Source organism: Coffea arabica, chromosome 1e (genome assembly GCF_036785885.1).
Source record: "Coffea arabica cultivar ET-39 chromosome 1e, Coffea Arabica ET-39 HiFi, whole genome shotgun sequence".
NCBI lineage: Eukaryota > Viridiplantae > Streptophyta > Magnoliopsida > Gentianales > Rubiaceae > Coffea > Coffea arabica.
The window spans coordinates 49772915-49792665 of NC_092311.1; the positions used below are offsets into that span (position 1 = coordinate 49772915).

General features: G+C 37.7%; 2 protein-coding genes and 1 long non-coding RNA gene across 6 annotated transcripts; 2 read left to right on the top strand and 1 right to left on the bottom strand.

Moving 5' to 3' along the window:
• Nucleotides 1–5508: 5508 nt before the first annotated feature.
• On the top strand, nt 5509–11246 carry LOC113711362 (potassium transporter 1). Of its 3 annotated transcripts, none has more exons than XM_027234527.2 (10): nt 6333–6624; nt 6823–6879; nt 7672–7915; nt 8334–8579; nt 8790–8840; nt 8953–9213; nt 9295–9347; nt 9450–9564; nt 9647–9901; nt 9999–11246. In XM_027234527.2, exons 2-10 carry the CDS (start codon nt 6829–6831, stop codon nt 11003–11005), a joined length of 2283 nt encoding a protein of 760 aa, XP_027090328.2. In that variant the 5' UTR covers nt 6333–6624; nt 6823–6828; the 3' UTR covers nt 11006–11246. The 3 variants fall into 3 exon arrangements, with proteins under 3 accessions (XP_071917088.1, XP_027090328.2, XP_027090345.2); XM_027234544.2 differs by adding an exon at nt 7004–7354 and having other exon boundaries at nt 6335–6879; XM_072060987.1 differs by lacking the exons at nt 6333–6624; nt 6823–6879 and adding an exon at nt 5509–6241.
• Nucleotides 11247–13152: 1906 nt separating this feature from the next.
• On the top strand, nt 13153–16020 carry LOC113711383 (INCREASED PETAL GROWTH ANISOTROPY 1-like protein 1). 2 transcript variants are annotated; one of them, XM_027234551.2, is made up of 5 exons: nt 13153–14355; nt 14549–14865; nt 14957–15068; nt 15411–15542; nt 15694–16020. In XM_027234551.2, exons 1-5 carry the CDS (start codon nt 13609–13611, stop codon nt 15844–15846), a joined length of 1461 nt encoding a protein of 486 aa, XP_027090352.1. In that variant the 5' UTR covers nt 13153–13608; the 3' UTR covers nt 15847–16020. The 2 variants fall into 2 exon arrangements, with proteins under 2 accessions (XP_027090352.1, XP_027090355.1); XM_027234554.2 differs by having other exon boundaries at nt 13156–14355; nt 15687–16020.
• Nucleotides 16021–17094: 1074 nt separating this feature from the next.
• On the bottom strand, nt 17095–17786 carry LOC113711391 (uncharacterized). The gene is made up of 2 exons (XR_003453102.2): nt 17459–17786; nt 17095–17350 (listed from the first exon to the last, which is right to left on the bottom strand). It is a non-coding gene; the product is annotated as an uncharacterized lncRNA (long non-coding RNA).
• Nucleotides 17787–19751: the final 1965 nt, after the last annotated feature.

The following is a 19751-nucleotide window of genomic DNA, read 5'->3' on the forward strand; positions in this document are numbered from 1 at the left end:
GACGGTCTCAACGTATTAGAAAAAGACCTGCATGGATGATTGATTATGAGGTAACTGGAATTGATCAATCTGAAGACCACTTACATATTTTGCACTATTTTCCGATTGTGATCCTACAGTTTTTGAAGAAGCTGTCAAAGATTTGAAGTGGCAGAAGGCAATGGATGAAGAAATTGCAGCTATTGAACGAAATAACACTTGGGAGTTAACCAATCTTACAGAAGGATAAAAATCTATAGGTGTCAAGTGGGTGTACAAGACGAAATTAAAGGAGAATGAAGAAGTTGACAAGTACAAGGCACGTCTGGTAGCTAAAGGCTATAAGCAAGAGTTTGGGGTTGATTATGGAGAAGTCTTTACTCCAGTCGCAAGGCATGACATGATTAGGATGGTGATAGCATTGGCAGCTCAAAATTCATGGCCTATCTTCCAATTGAATGTGAAATCAGCATTTTTACATGGTGATTTACAGTAACAGGTATTTATTGATCAACCTCCTGGTTATGTGAAGGTTGGAAGTGAACATAAGGTATACAAACTCAAGAAAGCATTATATGGGTTAAAACAAGCCCCACGTGTTTGGTATAGTCGTATAGATGCTTATTTTTCTAAAGAGGGATTTAAGAAATGTCCATATGAGCATACACTTTTCATAAAGATTGGAGATGGAGGTAAATTGCTGATTGTTTGCTTATATGTTGATGATCTTATTTTTACTGGGAATGATAGTGCCATGTTTGAGAAATTCAAGAAATCTATGATGGCTGAATTTGATATGTCTGATCTTGGAAAGATGCATTATTTTTTGGGTATTGAAGTGGTGCAATCTGCTGATGGAATTTTTGTCTCTCAAAGAAAATATGTGCAAGAAATTTTGAACAGATTTCAAATGTCGAATTGTAATTCTGTTAGTACGCCATTCGAAGTGGGTTTAAAACTCATCAAAGAACCAGGAGGAAAGAGGGTTGATAGCACCCTTTACAAGCAAATTGTGGGAAGTTTGATGTATTTGACAGCAACTAGGCCTGATATTATGCATGCTGTAAGTCTTATTAGTAGATACATGGAAAATCCAAGAGAGACACATCTTCTAGCTGCTAAGAGAATTCTTCGATACTTGCAGGGAACCATTGAGTATGGATTATTTTACAAGACCGGTGAAAAATCAGATTTGTTTGGTTTTACTGACAGTGACTATGCAGGCGATTCTGATGATAGAAAGAGTACGTCTGGATATGTGTTCATGATGGGTTCAGCAGCTATTTCATGGTGTTCAAAGAAGCAACCAATTGTTACGTTATCAACAACTGAAGCAGAGTATGTAGCTGCAACCGCCTGTGCCTGTCAAGCAATTTGGTTAAGGAATATTCTTGAAGAGTTACATTTTCAGCAAGAAGGAGCTACTACAATTTATTGTGACAACAGTTCTGCCATCAAACTCTCTAAAAATCCAGTTCTACATGGAAGAACCAAGCACATAGACGTTGGATTTCACTTTCTAAGGAAGCTCACAAGAGATGGAATAATTGATTTTCTCTACTGCAAAAGTGAAGATCAGATTGCGGACATAATGACCAAGCCATTGAAGTTATTCACGTTTCAGAAATTAAGGAAGTTACTTGGAGTCTGTGCAGTTGATAAGTCCTATTAAACTGAATGTTTGAGAAACTTTCAGTTTAAGGGAGGAATTGTTAGAAATATTTACCGTTATTAATTAATTAATGGAGTTAGTGGAATAATTAGTGGAGCAACTAGTGGAGTTAGTGGAGTTGCTAGTGGAGTTAGTGGAGTTAGTGGGATAGTTAGTGGAGTTGGTTTCAACTCTATAAATAGATTAATTTCATGTTATGAGGAATGTCAGTTTTACAAAGAAATAAACATTTTGTCCTTTGCTTCTCTTATTATTTGCCTCAATATTTGTATCACTCCCATGCTCTTTTATGGACTTATTTTACTCTTTATTCCACATTTCTCCCTTTTCTCGTCTCGATTGATCTCTAGTTTTTATCGTTTCCGTAGTTTACGTTGCCATATGGATATTTTGCTATATACATGCTATTGTTTAACTTGACCTTGTGCTATTTCTTTATTGCTTAATTTCCTTTTGATTGCCTAAGTCGCTCCCCTCGGCGATTCTTTTCTGACAGGCTTGCTACATGTGCATTAATATAGCTAACTGCCTTTGTTTTGTCATAATTTTTGCATTTGCTTGCTTTGCTTTTGTTGCGGTTTTTCCTTTGCTTCGGAGGCATTACTTGCTCTGCTCTATTTTCTCTTCTGTATGAACAAGACTTGAATCACTGCTTGTTTGATGCCTTGAGTTGTTATTGAATCTGTCTGCATTTCACTTTTGTATTTCAAAGACTAGAACAATGGCTTTATGGAGCCTTGAGCCATCATGGTTATCTTACTTGGGAGGCTCGTATGAAAGTTTAGCGGCCTCTGCACAAGCGTAAGTCCATCTATAAACTTCTTCTTGTCTTTGAAGTTATTGTTAGGTTCCATTTTAAGTTCAAACGAGATATGCTTCTTGCATGCTTGCATATTAGCACGAGGCAATTGAGCCCAAAATAGCGCATCGAGATATAAAGTCAAGCAATATACTCATTGATGATGACTTCAATGCTAAACTATCTAATTTTGGTCTGGCTAAGTTGCTCGGTGCAAGAAAAGTCATATTACAACCAAAGTTATGGATTCCTTTGGATGGGTATTTATATCAGGCATCCAATCTCAATTGAAAAAAGTCTCTTTTTCCTTACTGCTTTCTGTTTACAAGCTCTCTAATTAACCTAAACTTGGCTCTTCTTTTTCTGACATTCTCTGTTTTTCCCCTTTTTTAACCCATATAGATATGTAGCATTTGAATATGCAAATAGTGGCCTCCTAAATGAGAAGTGTGAGGTTTATAGCTTTGCGATTGTGTTTTTGGAAGCCATTACTGGAAGAGATCCTGTAGATTATGGTTGCTCTGCACCTGAGGTATGCTAGATAGCAATGTTCGAATATATATACACATGTTTGTCTATAAATATCAAAAGTTTTGGCTGAAGAATTGGCGTACTTTTATTAATGAGTAAACTGGATTGTTTAAAATTAAAAATTCAGATAAAAATTGTCATGAATAATATGAAACTGCAATTCGCAATCTTGAGCCATAATCAATGACAATCTATACTTTATCTACTTTCCCTTCCTCTGTTTTCCAATGTTTTCTTGAACCTACAGTATCCAAGTTTGATATAGAAGTTTGAAAATACACATCATGATGATTGGTTCTGAGTATAGAAGATCTTCTCAGCATTTTGAAAAAGATTCATATCTTTACTATCTTGATTTCCAGTCATTTGCTGTTTGAAATTGACCAATTATGAGGACATCCTGCCACTCATGTTGAAATTGACTCCATGTTTTGATTTAGATTTTATTTGCATAATTTCTACGTTCATATTGAAGCCTGAATCTTTTTCATCTAATAATCTGGTTGCAGGGTGTTCATCCATGCGATAAGAGAAGCATCAGTCAATATCAATGCCTTTTTCTTGCAATAGATTTTTCACTGGCAAGTGTTTCAAATCTCTGCTACCAGTCATTTAGGGTGATATAGTGTTATCATTGGTCATGGACCAGATATTTCAAATAGTTTTTTCCTTGCATATGATTGGATCTTGAATCTTGATTTATGTTTAGATAGAAAGTGATGATGATACTTTGTGGATGGCAAATGTCAGGGAGACAAAAGAAGAAGTTGCAGTTAGAGGAATGAACTTCAAGAAATAGTAAACCGCTTTATTGTTATTGCATTATAAGTTGAACTTTAATCGCAACCACAAGCTTGTGTTCAAATGCACATAGGCTCGCACTTGTCATCTGTTGAAAAAGATTGCAGTAGTTTCAGTTTTGAGTAAGTAACCTCTGCTCAGGAGTACTTTAATAAAGTTTTTGATTTTTGGCCATCTTGGTCCTTATTGCTTGGTGACAAATGCATATGATAGAATGAGGCTTAGTCACAAGGTTGATTGGGAGTTAACCTTGGACTATGATGCAAAACATGGCTCTCTCTCTCTCTCTCAACCATTGTTAATTCAAGGGAAGATTAAATACTCATATGCATATTTATGAGTCTTTATACAATATAGCTGCATATCTGTGAGTCATTGTACAATATATAGATATAGGTAGCCATAGTTATGCCATACTGTCTATAACATATGTATTTAGATTGGTCATGCATAAAAACATGTGAAAGGTTCGACCCATCCACATGAATCATTTAGGAAGATTCTTGTGAACGAGATTGATTATTTTCTGCATTACCTTCTCTAGAACACTCCTCTGAAAAACATATATCATGGATGCAGGTTACTGACACGAAGAGAGAGAGAGATGGCTATTGTTACCCATGGTGGATTCTTGTTTCATACACTATCCACATTTGGTAATGACTGTCACTCTTCAGTCAAGAAAGAAATCGCTCAGCAGTAAGTTCTCGTGCTATTAGTATCTATCTCCAAAAACTTTAAACTCCATTTGGATGATGTGCTATTGTTATATCTGATCGTATTTTGGCGCAAGTATTGATTAAAGCTTGTAAGCTGTGAAGCAAATCGGATGGTAGACTATTTAGCTAATGTATGGGATGCTAACAACAGGATATCTTTTATTATGATGTTATGCTCCACCATTTTTTAGTTGCAGCAAGATGGCTGTTTGGGGATTTTATTCTCGTTTTATGTCTCGATATGATTGTATATTATTTTAAAGTTTTTTTTATGCAAAAAAAATTATGAAAACTGCAAAAGCTAAAACTGTAGCTTATTTTCACTATTTAATAAAATAACAAAAACTGCAAAAATATAGATGCACTTTTATGTAATTTTTCATATTTAATATCTGAATTTAAATAATTAAATATTTATGGGTAAGATTGAAAATTACACCGCGCATCACGCGGTGTCATCCTCCTAGCCTATTCTAAAGTTGTTAGTATTTCGTACGAAACGAAATCGAATCTCTGCTTTGGTGGGATCGTCATCGTATTATGGGAAAATAAACGAAAATGCGTTTTGGGCTTGATGTGACTGCAGTTGGGAAAGTACATGAATCCATGGCCGAAAGGATAATATATATATAAATATATATACTAGTATAATTAATAACATTTCATCAGCTTCCAGAAGGGGAAGTTTAAGATTCCTTGAAGACAAAAACACGAGAAGAAGATACTTTTTTTTTTTTTTTTTTTTTTGTCAAACACGAGAAGAAGATACTTGGAGGGATCTAATTGCAGCTTAGAAGGAATTCAATAAGATTTTTCACGTAAATTTGTCAGAAGAATATGCACATTTGGATGTTGAAGGAGCTCAGTATGAGAAAAGATGGGTGGCAGTTTATTTAGAGTGAAGTGACACGTGTATTCCAGGTGTCAAAAAAGTTAACGAGGAAGCACGCCTCAAAATGTGAAGCCAAGTGGTGTAACGAAAGGAAGAAGACATCTTACTTAAAATCTTGAGGTCATGCACATACAATGGTAAACAAATACCAACCTACAACAACAAAAGGGTTTGGAATCTTTGGCCGGATAAGATAAACACTGAAAAAAGCTACACCGTTTTACTAACTTGAGCACAGGAGATGCGCCGCCGGGGGAAAAACCCCGTCCTTTCTTGTTTCAGAGCATTTGCCACCGGAGTCAACTTGAACTTGTCGGCAAATTATAATATTATCATCCAATTATATTTACTGTAATTGCGGACCCAAGCTTCTGCAGGTGTTGTCTAAGGAGTTCTAGTCTCCTTCCCTAATTTCTATAAGTCATGGAAATAAATGGAGTAGTACTCTATTAGTTTTCAATAATGTGTCAATTGTTTGGTATCAGAAGCATTATTGTTCTCTATTAGGAAAAGTTCATCATGAAATGTGTACTGATGGGGTCATCATCATGATGAAATCGGAGTCACTTTGTAGCATGATATTATTTACATGAAGAAGCGTAGGTGAAATCAAGAGAGAGATTAGGATTCCGAGAAGGATTCGGAGAAGACGGGTGCCTACGAAATTTTCGTGAGAAGCTCAACTTGTTCGCTTAGAATTGGACATTCACATGGATTATTCACGGTTTCAATTTCAATCTCAGACAAATCGACAAGAATCCTAGGTTCCAGAAATATGCTCGAAAGACGTGCAAACTTCACAAAAACTTTCACTCTCATGAACTTCTCCAAATGGCTATCTTACCAAGGTAATATCATCAAGATGAAATTTTTCGAAAACTATATGCCTAAAAGACTGCTAATTCAAACCCATGGGATCATCATGCAGTAAACACTACTACTTACCAAAAATTTCCTCAATTAAACTATCATTCAGATTATACTTAATTTTAGTTGACTTGATTAAGTTCTAAATTTTTTGACAGCCCAACAAAGTCCTAGTACACCTCTTGACCAATGGAGAAAAAAATGGAAATCCAAAAGTAGAAAGCAAGTAGTGCTGCATTAAGTACAAAGGATAAACGCAAGAAATGACCATGAGAGAGAGAGAGCATTTAATGCATTCTGCAACTTCTTTGCGTACACAGCATTTGCCTGTTTACCTGACTGACCGACCGACTGACTGACATTTGTATGTTCTCCACTCCCTACCTACATTCCCTGCTTCCTTCTCTTCCTCACTCTTTTTATCTTTAGCAAGTCTTCTTCACTCCCTCTTCCTATCAGCTTTCCTGCTCTTCTGACTCATTCTCTTTAAATTGATTGCCCTTTCCCTTTCATTTGCTCACAACTCTTGAAAATTTCCTTATACTATATTTTCTGAGTCCAGCTACCCATGAACTCACCACCCCACCAAGAATCTGTAGAGAATGGAAGTCCTAAGCAGGTAATACCAATTCCCCTGTTTTCTGAATTTGGCCATTTTAATTCTTCCGTTTGTAAGAGTTACTCCACCAATAACCAAAAGGGTTCACTGCAATTTGCTGAGAATGACTTGTCATTGTCCACAGCATTGACGGAGGTCGGTGAATGACCCAATGTTAGATTTTCTAGTGGAAAGCCGAAGATAAAGTGTGTAGCTTTTTTTTGTTCTATGGCAAATTTTGCTGCAAGGACACAGCTTGCATCAATAATATTAGTAGGACAAGAATGTGATGATGCATTTTTGGTGCCTTAGAATTGGGGATGGGGCATTATGTATGTTCTGAGTGGTATTATGACCATTCTGCCTTTCCAAAAATGCAAGCTTTGCAAATAGAGTGTTTTTTGCCAGTTCAGCTGAAGTTGTCAATATAAGTGAAGTCAAGGCTGAATGAGTGAGGCCGGATATTATGGTTTTTTCATAGTACATTATATGGCTGGTGAGTTTTTTTTTTTCCGCTTATATTTCCTTTAAATGATGATGCCCATATCAGATGAAGTGAATTACCTCAATCTTCAAGTACTAAGGAGTGAGGACGTGGAAGTTGCAATAAATTTCTGTTGGATTCGTGAATGATGGGGGATGATCATTTGAAAAACTAGAAATTTATCTCCTCTTTCCACTGGAAATTAATTCATGGACTTCATCAGAAGAGAAGGACATTGGCTTTCATCTACAAAAGATTTTTTTTGCTTTTAAATTTGTGGGTTTAACATTTTTTGAACTTGGTCCAACCTTTTCTCTGTCCTGAATCAGAACTTGGAGAAGGCATCATGCATTTCTGCACTCACATTGGCTTATCAGAGCCTTGGAGTTGTTTATGGTGATCTCAGTACTTCTCCTCTCTATGTTTACAAGACCACATTTTCTGGAAAGCTTAGGGTTCATGAGGATGATGAGGAGATTTATGGGGTGCTGTCCTTCATCTTCTGGACGTTTACCCTTATTGCTCTTTGCAAATACATAATCATTGTCATGTCTGCTGATGATAATGGAGAAGGTATAGTTTGTCATCCTCTCTGGTCCTTTTTTATGAGATTCTTTAGAGATTCAAGTAAACAAAAAAACTTACTACAACCTAAAAATTTGGCTTACATAATCAAAGTAGTATCAATTATTTAGGAATCTGAATAAGAAACTTATTTACTAGAGAATTTTGTTCTTGAGCTATTACTGTCATGAACAAGTTCGAATGTGTTTTGCAACTAAAGCGTTATCCTATTCTCCTTTCCTATTGTTAGAGCTTCGAGACCATTTCAGTTGGATATTGTCCTACGTCTCGCATATTACTATTTGCCCAAACATTTCCACGTTCCATTTTGTATATGCTTTGGAGGCCCAAGTGTCTGTACACTTTCATTTTGACCCTATAGAGAAGATGCCTGCATCACCTTTTTGTGACTTTTTCTTTGGTGCAGGAGGCACTTTTGCATTATACTCTCTACTGTGCAGACATGCAAGACTTAGTATTCTTCCCAATCAACAGGATTCGGATAAGAAATTGTCCTCTTACGCAACAGAAGGGTCAGCAGACACTTGGGATAGCGCTTTTTTGAAGTCTTTTGCTGAGAAGCACCAAAAGTTTCGGAATATACTCTTGATCTTTGTTCTTCTGGGGACTTGTATGGCCATTGGTGATGGCATATTTACTCCTGCAATATCAGGTAACTTGTTGTAGGCTCCAGAATACAGTCTCATAAGTTGTTAACTGGTGGAATTGGTAGTGAACAGACATTTCCTATATCCAACACCTGAAAGCGAACTGTAGCCTTAGATGTCTCAATATTACCCATCATCTTTTCCTACAGAATGTTTGTTTCTTTTTTCAGATTGTAGCTATCGTAAATAAAGTTGTGATACATTTTTATTTTCAGTTCTTTCAGCTGTTTCGGGCGTTAAAATTAAAGCCTCAGAACTTCATGAGAGTGAGTCATTCTCAATATGTTAATTTGTAGATCTTTCTAGGGGTTCAATCAAATTTGAACTTTCTTTTTGTCCATTCTCACTACTCTATCTCGTGCAATATATTGATTCCAGATTATGTTGTGGTGATCTCCTGCGTCATTCTGGTGGTACTATTTTATATTCAACATCATGGAACAAGTAGGGTTGCTTTTTTATTTGCTCCAATTGTTATAGCATGGCTGCTCTGCATCAGCAGCATTGGTATGTATAACATAATCAGGTGGAACCCACACATATATCAAGCTCTATCTCCAATTTACATGTTGAAATTTCTAAAAGAAACAGGCTGGGAAGGTTGGGTGTCTTTAGGAGGAGTAGTTCTCTCAATTACAGGTATTCCCTTCACTCTTCTGATATACTCTTTCTGGTTGGAAAAGTTCATTAAGACTTCACATTATTGAATTCCTTTCACAGGCGTGGAGACAATGTTTGCTGTCCTGGGCCATTTTTCGGCATTGTCAATTAAGGTAAACTATCAGTCTGAGGACTCTGCTTTCCGTGACTGCCAATTTGAGAACAAGAAGGTAATCATAACATTTTCTAATTTAACATTTTGAATAAACCTGCAGGTGGCTTTTATATTTCTCGTATATCCATGTCTGATTCTTGCATATTTGGGTGAGGCTGCATATCTCTCTCAGCATCATCACGATATTGAAAGCAGCTTCTACAAGGCCATACCAGGCAAGATGTTTATGAGGGCTTCCAAGTAACTGGCTATATTTCTCTGTTGTGTCTTCTAATTATGCTACTGATCTATGTACAGAACCCGTATTTTGGCCAGTGTTTATAGTGGCCACATTAGCAGCAGTTGTGGGAAGTCAAGCAGTAATATCTGCTACCTTCTCCATTGTAAGCCAGTGCTGTGCGTTACATTGTTTTCCGCGTGTGAAGATTGTCCATACATCAAGTAAAATATATGGTCAGATCTACATTCCGGAAATCAATTGGATATTAATGTGCCTATGTTTAATTGTGACAATCATATTGAGAGACACAAACAGGATCGGACATGCTTATGGTACAAACTTTGACCATAAATGCTTAAGTGTCACATGTAAACCATTTATGTCCAGACTGACCATAGTCTTTCATGTCCTTGCTCTGTGTTTTGGCAGGACTATCGGTAACATCTGTTATGTTTGTAACAACATGTTTGATGACCCTGGTGATGGTAATAGTATGGAAGCAAAAGGCTGTAGTGGCTGCTTCCTTCTTAGTAATTTTTGGGTCGATAGAGCTCCTGTACCTGTCAGCAGTCTTCTTTAAGGTCCTGGATGGTGGTTGGATTTCACTACTTCTGTCGTGGACTCTCATGGCCACAATGTTCATCTGGAACTATGGATCCCTCAAGAAGCACCAGTTTGATTTGGAGAACAAGGTTTCAATGGACAGGATATTGTCTTCAGGACCTAGTCTCGGAATGGTTCGAGTTCCTGGAATTGGGCTTATTTACACCAATCTAGTGACAGGCATACCAGCCATTTTTGGGCACTTTGTGACAAACTTGCCTGCTTTTCATGAAGTGCTAGTTTTTGTATGCGTAAAGTCTGTTCAAGTTCCCTATATCAGCGAGAAGGAACGGTTTCTAGTAACCAGGATATATCCAGAAGACTATGGTATGTACAGGTGCGTCATCAGATATGGCTACAAAGACCTACAACAGGAAAACTATGATTTTGAGAACAGACTGGTGTCTGAAATTGTCAACTTCATAGAAACGGAAGGAGAAAATGAGCCAACACTAAGGATGCAAATTTGCACATGTTCTGGAAACTCTGATGATGAAGCCGTCGATGTTTCTGAGCAGATACTCTCCTATCCAAATCAGGGAGAGACAACGATGCAGTCTAAAAATGTCGGAGTGTTGATTTCACAAGATGGACATTGCAAAAGACCTCACCTGAAGGACGAATCACTACACATACTGAGAGCGAGGGAAGCTGGCATGGCTTACATCCTGGGGCATTCTTATGCCAGGGCAAAGAAATCATCTTCGATTTTCAAGAAAGTAGCCATTAACGTAATTTATGCTTTCTTAAGCAGGAATACTAGGCGACCTGAGGTGGTGCTGAATGTGCCTCCTACATCATTGTTGGAAGTGGGTATGATTTACTATGTCTAATTTCTGACAGAATCTGCAGAGAGAAGCGTCAGGATATGCTACATTGCGACTGTGCTGCTGACTTTTGTGATGGAAGCTGGTGAACAAAATGTTACCCAAGTTGAAGTTTCCTCATCTATGAGCTTCAGGTTAAAAATTTAGCACTGCTAAATGTACTCTGTATATACAAGTGCCAGAACATGATCAAAAAGCAGTAGATATACATTTGAATACACAAATTTTCGTATCTTTTTGAGTTTGACCACTGATTGTCAAAAAAGAAATACAACTGATAATTCTCGTCATAAGGTTGGAGGCTCGGCCACATCCAAAATTTATTGAGCCATTCAAAACTAAAATCACTGACCATAGTCTTTTGTACTTCGTTATGCATAATCTTGTATATCTCATTAGTGTAGGTGCCCATGTTTGCTCATAAAAAACAAGCTAAACCCTTAATGGGTAAGATCTAAAATTGTTTCTCACTAAAAGTGATTATCTACAAAATCAAGCTGCGGAGATAAGCCTCTCAAATCAATGATTAGCTGGATAGATAATTGAAGTGCCAGAAATGATCAATTAAGAAGAGCCGTGTTTTTCAGTTTCTTTTTATTATGTCAATTGCAAATGTATTACGGATATTGAATTTGGAACTTCAACAGTATTCTCCCATAAAAGGACATCAGCTCCTTGAAGACTCTAAAAATTGAGTAGACCAACGTTGCGTTGCAAAAGATTTTCTTTTTAAAAAAAAAAAAAATTTAAATTTGGTGGTCCAGATATCATTTTCTGCACCAGCAAATCTGGTTTATAAGCTATTCATATCATTAAAGACTTGAAGAAATCAATGATTTGTGTGTGTCAAATTGTTTTATGTGATTCTCACTTCATGATCAGCCACAACCCCCCAACAAAAACACTTTGCACCAAAAAATTCGGGTATGCCTTTCGAATTGCATAGCCAAAGGCCCCATCTCTTAACACAGATGACAGAGTTGTCATCATCAAGGCCAACACAGACAAATTTAACAGTGAATTAGTAAAAAAGATCTAAAATTGTCAGTCGCACTCATTTGGTTGGCTACATTCAATGTGGCTTTCAATTAAGAAGAATAGACGAGCAGTGGCCGATTCCCTGCAATAAACCCTGCGTCCAAGGATGGTTGAACTTGAAAGTTCAAACTCGGAAACCCAAACAATTTCTTTGACTGATCAATTGTGACGGCCGGAGCTTCCCTTGGACCCAAGGCAACTAGTAACACCTACTAGTATTTGATAAAAATCAGTGCGTGGAAGGACCAACGCCAACTGATCTGATAGACGCTAGGAAGACTTTGAGTCAAGGTCCTCAACACTCACACTACACGGACTTGGTAATCTGATCTGATACATTACGCGGCTGATTTTCTTTCCCAACAGCTGGGCATCACTTGAAGCAGCAGCTGTAATGAATGAATGAATTCAAGCGAAGTAGCAGCACGTTTTCTTGATTTCTTTCCCAGTATTATAAAGCGTATGTATTCTTTCAATAAATTGACGACATTATAGCTACTTTCAAGCAACATATGGTAACTTAAATTGCTTGATTTCTCCACTTAATCATGAGTTTTTTGATTTTGTATTCTTCTTCAACCACCAAAGAAAGTGAACGTTAAAATCATTATAGATTTGGTCGGTGTAAATATAAGCCACAACTCCTCATTGATTGATTTAAGGGAATCAATGCAGATTTAAGTAAAAATTAAGTTAAGATTTGGGCTGTAGCCTGTAGGAATAGGGGCTACACTTTTGCTTAATTTCTCCTCCGTCGGCATCAGTCACACCCACACACGCCCCTTTGTTTCCCATTCTTTTCGACTTCTTTACCTAGCCAGCTTCACAAGCAAAGAATAACGAGTGTTCTCCCGATATTGAAGACTTCAAGTGGCAGACATGTCACAAATTTTTCCACGTGGACTTTTGAAATGCAAACCACACACACACACACACACACACACACAAAAGAAAAAAGAAAAAAGACTTCTAGTTCTTCTAATGATTTAGATCCCCCAATCCAAGACTTAACACGTGGACGCTCGAGCATAGTTCATCGAGTTTTGTACATGTGTCTAGACTTAATAAATGTGGTTGCTCTTTTGCAATCAAGAAAAAATTTCGTCGGTTGATGTTTAATGATCCACACTAATTATTGCTAACTCTTACGAGTAAATCAAGATTGATTATTAGAATAATTTATACGAGGTACCGTCTAGGTGAGAATGCCCCACGCACGGTGTTGATCTCACTGTTGGAGGTTCATTTCCTCTTTACCCTCCCTCATAAGTCATGACCAAAACCACATGAAAAAGAAGAGCATATTGCACAGAGAAAAAGGTTTAATTTCTTGGAGAGTGTAAGAGGAGCAAAAGACTGATACATCAACCGGTAACATCCGTTGAAAATTAAATGGCACCTAACTTGACAACTTAGAGAAAGCTACCACACAAATCTCTTTTCCTGCAAACTCTTAGAAAACCACTCCTGGGCTCAGCTCTCAATTAGACTAGGAAGTGAACCGAATTGGTGTTTGCATTTCTGCAATGGCCCAGACGTCCTCCCAAGACAACAGAATTCCTCTTTGAAGTATGAAGCATGCAGGGCTCAGCCGTAACAAACTGCAACCTCTCCAGCCATCCCTGACAGACCAAGACAGGAAGATCAAGCTATCTATATCTCCTGCTTCTCTAATCACGAGAGAGACAGAAATGTTGGAGGAGATAATGCCGATGGATGGCGGCATCGTGAGGAAAGAACTTGAAGCTTCTCAGGCAAGGATCACTTTCCTGGAGAAGGAAAATTTGGAGCTGAGGCAAGAAGTAGCCCGCTTGCGAGCACAAGTGACTACGCTAAAAGCCCATGATGTCGAGAGAAAATCCATGCTCTGGAAGAAGTTGCAGAGTTCCACGGACGCCAAGATCACAGACAGATCTCAGCACAAGCAGACTTTCGCGGTGGAGAAGCCAGAGCCTAATCTCGCATTGGAGGAGAAGAAAGGCGCGAGAGAAGATCTCATAAAACCTGCAGCTCATAAAGAAAGACAAGCCAAATCAGTCAAATTAGCATTGCCGGGGCCAATACCTGAATCAAATGGAAATAGGTTGTTGCATGCCCCTGCAGCAGCGCCACCCCCTCCCCCACCACCTCTACCATCAAAACTTCTTGGTAGATCAAAAACTCTCCGTCGCGCTCCAGAGGTGGTGGAATTCTACCGAGCACTTATGAAAAGAGATGCCCAGAAGGAGAACAGAGCTGGTTCAACAGGACATCCGCCAATCCTGAGTCCAAAGAACATGATAGGAGAGATCGAAAATCGATCCACTTACCTCTTAAATGTGAGCGCAGTAACATCCATTTTCATCACCTTTTTATATCAGGAAGTTGGCATGACTCCTATTAACTGCACTTGAGCACAACTTAATTGGATTTTCATTGTTGTTTTATCAAAATTTACAAATCTTGATTTTTTTTTTTCGAGGATTTTATTTTATTTTTTACTATACTACATGTCATGTCCTCGTGATGCAGATAAAATCAGATGTGGAAACGCATGGGGAACTAGTGAGTTTCTTGTCAAGGGAAGTGCAGGATGCAGCATTTGCAGATATTTCTGAAGTGGAATTATTTGTAAAATGGCTAGATGGGCAATTATCCTGCCTGGTCGATGAGAGGGCTGTTTTGAAACATTTTCCGCAGTGGCCAGAAAGAAAAGCAGATGCACTGAGGGAAGCCGCTTGCAGCTACAGAGAAATGAAAAACCTGGAATCTGAAGTCTCGTCATACAAGGACAATCCGAAACAGCAGTTGACAGAGTCCCTCAGAAAAATGCAGGCATTGCAAGACAGGCGAGAATGTACACACGCTTGTGGTTACTACAATCTGCTACTTTTTTAGATCCCTTGAAATTATAACATGTTTAAACTGATCCGAGCGCAGATTGGAGAAAAGCACTAACAACATTGAAAGGGTGAGAGAAGGCATGAGCAAGAAATACAGAGAATTGCACATTCCTTGGGCATGGATGCTGGATACAGGAGTGATTGGACAGGTAGGTGGAAACACCGGAGAGCTTCAGTGAAAAGCTTTTAGTAGACACAGTAGTCATATTACTACTAATCTTTCTTCACCTGATAATGACATTTCAACGGCTGAATAATAAAAATACAAAAATTATATACCGCCTAATTAAGATTTAAGACTAGCGAACTCCTGCCACTTGACTTGACAATCAGTAATTAAGAGACGACACGAAAACCGTTTGCAATTTGCCCTTCTTTTAACCCCATTCCCATCGCTTTTCTCTAAGCTACGGGGCTTCTGAATTCTAATTTACAAAACATGTGATTATTAATGATTGATTGTTTTAAAATATAGTCTGTATTCTTTGCAGCTAAAGTTCAGCTCAGTGGCGCTGGCAAGGCAGTACATGAAGAGGATAGCTAAGGAACTGGAAAGCATTGGATCCGTCCAAGACGACGACCTACTAATCCAAGGGGTTCGCTTTGCCTATCGAGTTCACCAGGTGTTTAGTGTTTATATACCCATCCTTAACCTCCCAAGATTCCTATGGAATGGAACTTCCCCTTGCTAAACTTTTGCTGGGACTTTCTGATTGATTTTACCTTCCGCCACGTTCTATTCTACACTAACAATCAAAATCGTCCAGTTTGCAGGCGGTTTTGATGCAGATACTCTGCTCGCATTTGAAGAACTACGGAGATTTAGTACGACCGGCCCAACACAATAGTGGAATTACAAGCTTCTCTATGAATGCAGATTACAACCGAATGTCGCTAGATAATGCGAGATTTTTTGTGCAAGTGTGATCCATTTACAGAACGATTGAAAGCGCTGTATCGCTACCATCTCGCAAGTGCAATCCATTTGCAGAATTACTACCACTGGTACTACTCTCTCCGCTTAGAGACTTCACTAGGACCATGTAAAATATTGACGCAGAAGTTCTTAAACAAACGCTATTAAATTTTTTTTATTTTTTATTTTTTGCTACCTCCTCATTATTATCTTCTTTGCTCCACCAAGCCCAAAAGTTTAATCGAATGATTTTGACATTTACTCCGTATTCTGAACTAACAAATCATCATGCCCCTGCTACTAATTTTCTAGTGCTTCCCATCCGAAATAACATACTAGACGTATTTCCCATCCAAAAAGATATATATGAGGATCCATGATGGCCTTGGAAAAACCAACCAACCAAAAAACAATTTCTTCTACCATACGAGAAGAGATTCGCAGTAAATGTAGTATTGTTGGATGTCTATGTGATATGACACTAGAAACTGGAAGATTTGCTCCATTTCAATGCTCATCTGCAAGCCACAATCCCCAATGCATTACTATGAAATATTCCCTGGACATTCAGACTTTAAAATGGACTACAATGGAGCTATCCAGTGCATTCATGTATGATGCAAAAACTGCGACTTAAGTTCTTTCAGCACCAAGATGGCAACATACATCAAAAATGTATTAGAGTACAACCCCCAACAAAAGTTACAACGAGTGCACCAAGGAAAATTAACTAAGCAGAAACTTCGATCATGATGAACAATTTCCAGGCATCTTAGAACATCCATCTTCTCTCAGCTTTAGCAGAATAAAATGCCTCGTCAGAGGGCCATACATGCCCATCATTCAATGTCAGAAAACTAGAAGTATACAAATATTTCATCAACTTTTTCCTGGCAAAGGTCGTGTTTGCAGTTATAGATGTCTACTTTGATATCCCTCTAGGTATGATGAACTACTTGATCACCTTCAAATGAATCCTATATATGCAACGGGGACAAGAATCAGGCCATAACCCTGACCTAAACAGAGAATTCCACCCAGTGGGATTGTGTCAAAATCCGTGAACATGGAAATGGTCTTCCTGGGAGTTGCATTACACCCCGGAAATTGCACTCAAAAGTTTTATTTCGTTTAGTTTGACCCCTGTCCAGATTAGCCACTCAAGAGTCACAAGCATTCAACCCAATTGCAAACACACCACCATCCAACCAAATCACAACAAATTAAACAAAACTAATAAGCCGAAATCAACACGAAAATTGATCTGCCCAATATCACAAGACCACTTCCTAAGTCGGACTTTCACATAATAATCCCAGTTGCAGAATTACATCAAGTACCATAAAAACTAAAACTTGCAGTTAAAAGTTTAAGTCTCAACACATCATCATGACACAACACGATATCAATTAAAGAAAGATTAAAATTGCACGTTTATTTGTTGCGGGGTTACTTCGATCTCTGCCTCATCTTTCGGCGCTTTCTCTTCAACCTCCTCATCCGCTTCTTCTTCCACTGAATATGCAAAATAAAAATCACAACAAATCAATATCCTTCACTTCCCAGCTAGAAAATCAGACCAGCATATGAGCAATATAAATTAATGATGAGTTGATTAACAACCTTAGCTCTCATTGTTGCAGATTGACGAGGATTTGCTTACTTCTTCTTCCCCTTCCTTTTTTCTTCTTTTGCAGTCCAAACAATTTGCTGCGGCGGGGAGCAGGGTAAAATGCTGAGGGGGTGGGGACGATGCGATAGGAGGTTATAAAGGAAACCCTAGACCAAAAACTGCGTATTGAGAGTAGTTTATGAATTGGGCGGTGAACTTGGGGTGGGTCCCTTGTAAGTGAAGTTTGGACCAAATCCGACTCTCGCTGTTTTGAGTCTTTTGACGAAGCGATCCGAATACTTGAACCCGGCATCCAAAGCCTGTATGGGCTAATTACGTTTTTCCACACCAATACTTTATATAAAATTATAAATTCTTATTTCTTTTTTTTTTTCCGGAGACGACAACTATTATATAATCTATCTATCCTAAACTACAAGAGAGAAGGAGCCTAAAAAGGTTTTGTGTTAGGGACTAATAAATCACAGACTTTATTAGACCAAGAGAGTGATTTGACATAATTCTTAAATTTTTTTTGTTACATGTGGGATTTGAACCCCCACCTACAGTCCAAGCAAGGTCTTAAGACCCACCTAAAATCAACCTTGGTAGCCACTGAGCTTTTGCGCCCTATTTTTTTTTTTTTGGGGTTCGAATGTTTTGCGCCGTAATGTGTCTGAGACATTGGAGGTTACTCCTAATAAAAAACGTAGAAGAAATTTTGTGTGTTACTTTGCGCGACCAAATATTAATTAATTCTCATTCATCAATCAAATGTATCCAGACGTTGTCCCCACACAATACAGGGGGTTATGGTTTTTGTTCATTTCTTGTATTATCAAAACATTCCTTTTTTTTTTCCCTAGGATCTCTCTTAAACCAAAAAAAAAGAGAAATAGATCGAGAATGAGACAAGATTCTCAAGAACCATCAATTATTTTTATACCAGAGAATTCATGACTGAAGTCTTACGGTTCAAAATTTGCATAATGGATATTATAATTTGGAGGAACTTTGGAATTGTTATAGAACTATGTAGAGATATACGACGCTAATCTGTATTCACTAATGTGTGTGCAATTAATAGGACAAATATTTATAAATTTTTTTTATTATATTTATTGAAATCATTTTGAGTTCAATAGACGATAGCTTTAATGAGTAGTTTATTATGGGTGATGCTGAATAGAAGATGTTTTCAACAATCATAGCAATTATCGTGAGTTTCCAAAAGATGTGACAATAGTTATCATCTTAACAATGTACGTGAAAGTTGTAAAATTGTTTGATCTTAACATGAAGGGACAATTTTGGTAAAATAAAAAGTAACAGCAAAAGTTTACACCAAACCAAACCCTAGCTCCTACTTTATAGACTTATTTGAAATATTATTTGGAATAATTACTGTTGCACTTTTTGCGATGTGATGTATATGAGATAAAAAGGTAATTGGAAATATAAAAAAGTGAGTTGGGAAATGTGTTTATGATGCAAGCGAAATATTATTCGAGATATTTGTGCTATCCAAACACTCCCAGTACTGATATTCATTGGTTTACTTATAAGGGATATAATCAAATTGAATTGAACTCAAATTTCGCTGCACTCGAGTTTGAATTTGACCCCAATAATTACATTTCAACTTCGAGCTCAAACTCATTGAATTTTTTAATTTCATAACTTGAGCTCGTCTAGAGTCATTCGAACTCAAGTCGAGCAAATTGCAAATCCATACACAATAGTGTCAATTTGCACGTAATACTTTGGACTCAAATCTAAAACAACAATGACCACAAGATGGGGCAAAGAGAGTGATGAAGAGATATGGGAGAAACAGTGTGATAATAAAGAGGCATTTGAGAGCTAGAGAGAGGAGCAGAACAGTGATGATAGAGAGGTATTTAAGAGCTAGACATGGGAGTAGAAGAGTGAGCAGGCACGTGGACAGATAATTGAGCCAGGGAAGGGGCAAAAGAGTGAGTGAGCAAGCAGATGGAAAGACAATTGAGGGATTTCTAGGGTGGTGACAACTCAAAATGATGGAATTAAAGTGAGAGAGAAGAGTTGAACATGAAGGTATACCCAAGATAATTTTAGAAAGGATTTACAAATAATTTTATAAAAATATATATATATATAAAATAAGCTGATATTTACAAAGTTCGGTAAGAAGGATTAAAAAAAATTATAGCTAGAACTTGACTCAATTTCTTAATGATGATGATGCTACTTGAGATCAGTTTGTACGAGCCAACCCAAGAATGTCTTGAATGGAATGCCAAGTTAGTTGTGAGTAGTAGTTGG

Bases quoted from the DNA above. Each gene is read 5' to 3' on its own strand.
- LOC113711362 (XM_027234527.2), top strand. From the start codon at position 6,829: ATGAACTCACCACCCCACCAAGAATCTGTAGAGAATGGAAGTCCTAAG. The intron at 8,580-8,789 runs GTAACTTGTTGT...TTTTATTTTCAG, and splicing joins ATTTACTCCTGCAATATCAG to TTCTTTCAGCTGTTTCGGGC. The intron at 8,841-8,952 runs GTGAGTCATTCT...TATTGATTCCAG, and splicing joins AGCCTCAGAACTTCATGAGA to ATTATGTTGTGGTGATCTCC.
- LOC113711383 (XM_027234551.2), top strand. From the start codon at position 13,609: ATGAAGCATGCAGGGCTCAGCCGTAACAAACTGCAACCTCTCCAGCCA. The intron at 14,356-14,548 runs GTGAGCGCAGTA...CTCGTGATGCAG, and splicing joins GATCCACTTACCTCTTAAAT to ATAAAATCAGATGTGGAAAC. The intron at 15,543-15,693 runs GTGTTTAGTGTT...TCCAGTTTGCAG, and splicing joins TTGCCTATCGAGTTCACCAG to GCGGTTTTGATGCAGATACT.